At 36.8% G+C, this 7,916-nt stretch overlaps 1 protein-coding gene across 1 annotated transcript; it reads right to left on the bottom strand.

Annotated features, from left to right (window-relative positions):
- Nucleotides 1–6: 6 nt before the first annotated feature.
- On the bottom strand, nt 7–7,843 carry LOC104945716 (plastin-2). Its single transcript, XM_010771423.1, has 10 exons — nt 7,636–7,843; nt 6,639–6,781; nt 5,917–6,012; nt 4,514–4,709; nt 3,832–3,910; nt 2,809–2,923; nt 2,061–2,194; nt 1,682–1,802; nt 796–920; nt 7–221 (listed from the first exon to the last, which is right to left on the bottom strand). The coding sequence occupies exons 1-10, from the start codon at nt 7,841–7,843 to the stop codon at nt 89–91; spliced, it is 1,350 nt and encodes a 449-aa protein (XP_010769725.1). The 3' UTR covers nt 7–88.
- Nucleotides 7,844–7,916: the final 73 nt, after the last annotated feature.

Below are 7,916 nucleotides of genomic sequence, written 5' to 3' on the forward strand. Positions count from 1 at the left end.
TCAGGCCCTCTTCAGGCCCACTTCAGGCCCTCATCAGGCCCTGTTCAGGCCCTGTTCAGGCCCACTTCAGGCCCACTTCAGGCCCACTTCAGGCCCTCTTCATGCCGCGGGCCATCAGGCAGGCGAACACCGTCATCACCATCTTAGGGTTCACCTCCACCAGGTCCTCCGGCAGCGCGTACACTCGGGCGCCCATCTTCCTCGCCATGGAGATAGCATACCTGCAGAAACAGGAAACAGGAAGTGATCACAGGTTCTGTTATTCCACCTGAACAATCTGTACTCACATATTCTTGCCTGCTTCCACTACCTCACAGGATATAGGATACTGTTCATTTAAAGCTACTGTAAACAAGTTTTAAATCTGAATCGGGTTCGTTGGCAGGTACGTTCACACCTCTGCTGTTCCTGTGAGATATTTTATTCTGTAAGATAAGATAGGACTGTATTTATCCCGAAGGAAATTGTTGTGCCAGAGTTACAAAGAGACAGTAAACAGTGCGGTAAAAACAGTTCATTAAATATCTACAAGAATCACACAACTAATGCAAAAAACTGACAAGCAGTAATGAAAAGTGCAAAAAGATGTAGTGGCAGATACGTAATTGCACGTTATTATTGCACACTAGTGTTAATACTGCAAATGTTATATAGCAGAGAGTGTTTGTAACGATGGTACATATTGCACACAGTGGGAGGAGTTATAGAGTTTGATGGGAGGAAAGAGCTCTTGTGGTCTCAGTGGTCTCGGTCTACAGCTGAACGTGCTCCTGTGAATGTGACTGAAGTGTTTACTTTGCGTTGTTGAGCTTCTCGTCCTCCGTCAGGTCTTCAGTCTTCAGCAGGTCGTATCTGATTGATCCGGGCTGGATGGAGTCGATCAGGTCCAGGACCGGCATGCTGCTGCTGATCGACGCGTCCTGAGACACAGGAGCAGGGAGAGGGGTTGAGGAGGGGGATTACAGAGTGGTGATGTGTAATTGTAAATATAAATATTGAAAAAAATTAAAGTATTTTTTTTTAAAACGATAGCGTTTTTTTTAAAGTTACAAAAAAAGTTTAGTTAGTAAAGCATTTTGTTAATTTAATTAAAAAATATATTTTTATAAAATGTCTTAAATAAAAACAAAAGTCACATGTGTAAACAAATAAAAAGTCCTAGTATAGTAATGTTAATAAAAAGGTTAAACAAGAAGAAAAAAAGGATCAAATGTCATAATATAGCAAATGGAAAGTTAAAAAAATAATCATAACGTTAAAAAAAAAATCCTCAGAACGGATTATATCTCAATACTTGATCCTCATCAATGATGAATGTCTGGTCCTCATAAGTATGGCAAAACAAACACACCAAGACACATACATACATGACAATTATAAATTGTAGAAAAAAGGGTAAATATAGTCTGGTATGTTCTTTATTTTTTATAATAAAATGTAAAAACAAAGGAAAGTAAAACAAAAAAAAGTAATATGTCCAAAAAGTCAATAAAAGTAAAAATGTCCAGAAAGGTTAAAGAAAAGTAAAGTGTCGAAGAAAGTCAAGGTATGTCCAAAAGAGTTACAAAAAGTTTAAAATAGTCGTAATATAATATGTAAATTTTTTGGGGGAAAAGTAATGGTATTTCAGAAAAAGCTCCTTGAAATAAATATAATAATATCCAGGTGTGTGTTTGTTCACCTTGAAGCTACTGATGGTGGGTTTCCCCGCCTGAGTGAGAGCGTCGTTCACCCAGCACACGATGGTGTCATCCGTCACTTTACGACCGTCGCCCAGATCCTCCAGGATGTTCAGAGTGTACCTGAGGAGACACACCGCCACAATAAAAGATCATGCTGAGGAGACACACCGCCACAATAAAAGATCATGCTGAGGAGACACACCGCCACAATAAAAGATCATGCTGAGGAGACACACCGCCACAATAAAAGATCATGCTGAGGAGACACAGTTTGTTTTTCTTCCAGAGAATGGATGGTTTTGTAGGAGATTGGTTCAGAGATCTTTGAGGTAGTAAGTGTTTGATGGTAAAGGTTTAAAGAGCTTTAGTTTTAGTTACCTTCTCATGAGCTGCCAGAGCAGAGCGAGGGTGAGCTTTCGATTCCCGGAGTGCAGGTCCTGCCCCGCGATGCCGACCAGAGAGAACTTGGCCTCCTTCTTCCCCAACTCCACCGCGTAGTTACAGTTCTCCAGCTGAAACAGGAGGATTTATCTCTCTCTGAAGTTACACACTCTTTGATTTTAGAGGAATATTTTAACATTTAAAAAACGTGTTGAAAAATGTTTGAAAAAAAGTACAAAAATAAGTAATGTAGAAAAAAGTCAATGACGGTTATTTTGTCCAAAAAAAGACAAAAAGTTAAGGTATAGATTGTCAAAAGAAGTTTTAATTACAGTCAGTATATTATGCTGGAAAATAAATATATAGTTAAGAATAAAATGTAAAAAAAAAACTGTAGAAAGCAGAAAAAAAAGTTTTTTAAAGTTACAAAAATTAGAAAATAAAAGTCAGACTTTCTGTCGGAAATAGTTTAGTACAGTATCTGGAAAAAAGTAAAAGAAGATAATAGAAGATTTTGAGGTATAGGTATATTAAGTAAGAAAAAGGAATTAAAAAAGTCATAAAAAGTTCATATATGTCTCTTTTAAAAAAGTAATTGTATGTCGACCAAAAAAACTAGTATGAAAAGTTAAAGAATAGAATAAAATGTACAACAACCACAATAGTAGTACGTCAAATAAAGTACAGAGCTACATTTAGATTGTGTTGAGATTCAGGGTGCACAGTATACTCAGTGTTTCGTCACCTTCTTCATGTTGCTTCCCAGTTTGGAGTATGGCGGCTTGTTGACTTTGTCCCAATCCACTGGGACCTTAATCTTCTCGTAGAGCTGGAAGATCACCAGCGCGTCGTCAATGTCCCTGAAACACAACGCAAAAACAATAAGTAAAGGTCATGTAAGTCAAAACAATTACAAGAAAATAACAGCATAATATGTCATTGCAAAAAAAGTAATAAGTTATAGAAATCATGAAAAGTCGCCAAAAAATACAATAAATGTCACAATAAATCATTTTAAATTGTACCATTCCTTTGTTTTCCTTTTTCAAACCATGTCCTCCGCCTGAATGTCTTGCAGTGTTCAGAGACACTATTTATATGTTCACTTAGCTATTTTCTTTATTCATTTTTATTATCGCTATTGAATACAAATCTCCCATAGTTTCCGTGTGTTTATGTAAATGTATGTATGTGTCTTGGTGTGTTTGTTTTGATACACTTATGAGGACCAAGCATTCGTCATTGTGTGTACGTATGTTTGTTTTGATACACTTATGAGGACCAAGCATTCATCATTGTGTGTACGCATGTTTGTTTTGCTATACTTATGGGGACCAAACATTCGTCATTGTGTGTACGTATGTTTGTTTTGCTATACTTATGGGGACCAAACATTCGTCATTGAGCCTTGGTGTTGGGATCAGGGGGTCACAGGTTCAAACCCCACTGCAGTCAGCATGTCGTTGTGTCCCTGAGACACTTCACCCCAAAGTGCTCCTGTGGGGATTGCCCACAGTATTGAGTATGTGAGTCGCTTTGGATAAAAGCTTCTAATAAGTAACATGTAATGTAATGTGTGTACGTATGTTTGTTTTGCTGTATTTAGAGGATCAAATATTGGGATATAACCCATTCTGTGAGGACTTTTTGTTTTGTCCTCACCAAAAAATACTGTCTGCCTCAAGGTGAACAATACTCAATGTTTTTATATTTTCAGCAACTGTCCTCATAAGAAAAGTAATGGCTTATATATATGTTGTTTTCTTACACGTAGAGGTGGTTCACTCGAGGATTCACTCCCAGAGAATTCATCCAGTTCCTGAAGGTCCGCTCCTCCCGGGTCTCACCTGGAAAACATCCGGAAACATCAGAACACTGAAGAGAAGCTGAATGTAAACGCTCTGTTCTGATATGAACTATAATATAATAATAATCTGAGAACAAATAAATGAATCATCAACAATAATAATAATATTTATATAAAGCTTTTAAATTATTATTCCCCTGGACCGGTCTGTAATATTCAAACTAAAATATTTTAAATATAATAAACCAATATGGTAAATCTTTTAAAAGGACAGAAAGTAATAATCATAAAAAAACAATTATTATTATGTATAAACATTTTACTTTCTAAACTTGTATTATCTTTTACAATTTAAGTTTTTGTATTAGTTTTTGTATTAGTTTTTGTATTAGTTTTCATTTTTGTTTTAAAGTATTTATTCATAATTTGACTATATAATATTTTTGTATTATCATTATTTTAAATGTTATTTGTTTTGTTTCATGCATTTTGTCATTATTTCCCAGATGTCTGATCCTGTTAATGTGGGACGATAAATAATCTGTATTAGCAGCTATCTAATATATATATATGTTTTTGGTGAGATAATATATAGATAGATATATGGTGAGAGTTTTCAGAAACAGACGGGGGATAAACGAACCCTCGATGGAGCTCCAGTCGATGTCCACGTTCTCGGGTTTCTTCAGCGCCGGGTATTTGTTGAACAGGTTAGCAACGAAGGCCAGGTTGAGTTTGGGGTTGCCGCGGACGACGTCTGTCGGCATGACGAACTGTCTGCAGCCGAGCCGGTCTGCCTGCTGCAACATCATCTCCGCTCTCTGCACATCGTCCTTCTCCTGTAGGGGGCAGTAAAGAGCTTTAATATCATTTATATACAGATTTATTATTAAATAACAACAACCTCCTTCTCCTGTAGGGGGCAGCAAAGAGCTTTAATATCATTTATATACAGAGATGTATTATTAATTAACAACACGTCCTCCTTCTCCTGTAGGGGGCAGCAAAGAGCTTCATTTATATACAGATTTATTATTAATTAACAACAACCTCCTTCTCCTGTAGGGGGCAGCAAAGAGCTTTAATATCATTTATAAACAGATTTATTATTAATTATGTATTGACAAAACATATTTCATATCACCTCTTTGAGACGTGTATAAATGATAATTATTAAAGCACTTATTTAATGTTTTATTATTATTATCAGTTTTATTTTCTCATTTCATTGTTAGGTATTATATATTTAGTTTTATTTTTGTACTTTGTGATTAGAGTGTAAAACATACAATATTTATCATTTCCAATAATGCACCGAGGTGGATGCAGTGAGAGCACTTACACTTTTAAAAATACTGCACAGAGAGAGAGATTTTATATAAGAAAAATCTAAATTTCAAGAAAAATGTTGGATATTCTCTGATATTCATAAACAGAATAACAAATATTTGCCACACACGACAAAACTCTAAATCTTGCTCAGTATATGTGTCTAATATCTAGTCAGAATACGTCTCTCCGCCTGACATAAGACATGACAACTTCAGAAGTAACACTGCTGTGAGATATCGGGTCTTGTTTTTAGACAATGCTTCTTCTTGTTAAGTCAAATCATCTTACTTTGAGTTGTATCTCAGATGAAACACATAACATCTCCTGATTCTGGTCAAATATAGTTCAAAAGTAGTTCTCCCAGCTAATTATAAGATCTGATTTATCTAAATATCCCATCTTATTTCAAGACATCTAACCGAGCGAATGTTCACTTGTTCTAGTGGCAAACTCTTTTACTTATTTCAAGGGAAAACACCTCGTTTTCGTTATTGTTTTACTTGTTTTTGGAGCCGCATTTTTTCCAGTGCAGGACTAAAAGACGGTGTAATGGAGCCATTGCAAGTTTAAAAAAGCCAAGATTAAAACAATACATTTATATTATTTAGTATTATGGTATATTATGTCATTAAAAAGTAAAGAAAAGGTGTAGAGAAGTCAGGATGAGGTTTATAAACAGATATCATGGAATAAAAGTGTGATCTCGTGTCTGACCCTGAGTCCGGACACATCGATGGCGATGGGGGGGATCCCCTCCTCGTCTCCTTTCGGGGCGACCTGGTTCAGGATGTTGTAGTACGCCTTCGAGTCCTGAAACACACGAAATATAAACAATATATTTTAATCCGTCTTTGAGATAAGATAGAAAATCATGTAGTTTCCTTGATTTTTCACTTCTTGTTTATTATTTAAAATTGTAAATTTGTTTTGCTTTTGAATAAAAATCTCCCGTCTTTTCTGTGCGTTTATGAAAATGTATGTGTCTTGGTGTGTTTGTTTTGCTGTACTTATGAGGACCAAACATTCATCAATGTGTGTAGGTATGTTTGTTTTGCTGTATTTATAAGGATCAAGTATTGAGATATAACCCGTTCTGTGAGGACTTTTTGTTTTGTCCTCACCAAAAAATACTGTTACGGGCCCAGGATGAACAATACTCAATGTTTTGATATTTTCAGCAACAGTCCTCTTAAGAAAAGTAATGGCTCCCACTAGAGGACATATGTGTGTACTACAGCTGACGTGTTTTCAGAATCAGGTTTATTGCAAAGTAGGTTTACACATATGAGCTATATATGGATCATACATAAGCACGGTTAAAGAAGATCATTGTAAGAAAAACTACCAAATGCATGTGTGTGTGTGTGTGTGTGTGTGTGTGTGTGTGTGTGTGTGTGTGTGTGTGTGTGTGTGTGTGTGTGTGTGTGTGTGTGTACCTTGATGTCGGAGCTGAAGTTGTTGATCTTACTGCAGCCGGCCTCCTCCAGGTGGAAGTTGGCCCAGCGCAGCAGCAGCTCTTCGGGGGAAAGTTTCATCAGATCCTCCAGAGACTCTCCGTCACGCAGAAGAGCCATCAGAGCTACACACACACACACACACACACACACACACACACACACACACACACACACACACACACACACACACACACAAAGGGGAAGGGAAACAGATCAGTGTATTTCCCAAAATGTTGAACTACTCCAATAACACTACATAACAACAAAGACTACTTGTGTAAATATATTCTGTATACATAGCGCTTCATAATTATTGTTCTTAATGGCTGCTGTCTCTTAGATGGACAATTTAACTTCTGTAAATAACTGTTCAATATATACTTACACTGTGAATACTATCACCTAGCTGCTATCACACCACGTTATACATGGTACACTTACTGGCACTAGATGTGTATTTAATAAATTGTCATTTCAGTTTGTATCTTTGATATTGTATGCATGCGTCTTCATTGTTTCCAAGCTGTCTTTGGCTCTTTACTTGCTGTAACTGTCCATGTCCCCTCCGTGGGACGGCTAAAGTTATTCTGATTTGATTTACATGTGTGTAGACTTTTTGCACTACTTTGTATTTTTGTATTTTATTCTATATGTTGCATCGTTGGAGGAGCTCAGGTCATTGCCATTTCTACACTGAAGCTGCTGAGCATATAACAATACAACCTTTGAATTTAATTTAACTATTTTTAAAGTAGTTAGGGCTATGGGTTAGGTTAGGTGCAGTTGTGTTTGACTTTGTTATTAATATTAACCTTCGTTCCTGCTGAGCTCGATGTCTGAATGCTTCTTCATTATTTTCAAGCTATCTTTGCTCTTGCTGTAAACCTGTATATTTATTTGGTAAAATGTATTCTGATTTGTTTGTAAGGCTATACTTCGTGCTGCAGCTATGTTTGACTTTGTTATTGATACTAACCTTCGTTCCTGCTGAGCTCGATGTCAGCGAACAGCCCGATCTTGATGACCTGCCACAGCAGACCCAGGACCAGGTGCTGCCGGCCCTCCTTCAGGTCCTCCGCCCCTATGTTGACCACGTGGCAGCCAATGGCTGACGACGAGTTCAGAGCCAGGTTCAGGTTCTCCTGCAGATCAGAGACCCCAAGATTCAAAGGTTTTATTGCCATATGCACAAAGCTAAACAATTGTTAAATACCAACCAATAAGCAATATATATATATATATATATATATATATATA

The sequence above is a fragment of the Notothenia coriiceps genome, unplaced genomic scaffold, assembly GCF_000735185.1.
Source record: "Notothenia coriiceps isolate Sejong01 unplaced genomic scaffold, NC01 NC01_scaffold00009978, whole genome shotgun sequence".
NCBI classification, from domain to species: Eukaryota; Metazoa; Chordata; class Actinopteri; order Perciformes; family Nototheniidae; genus Notothenia; species Notothenia coriiceps.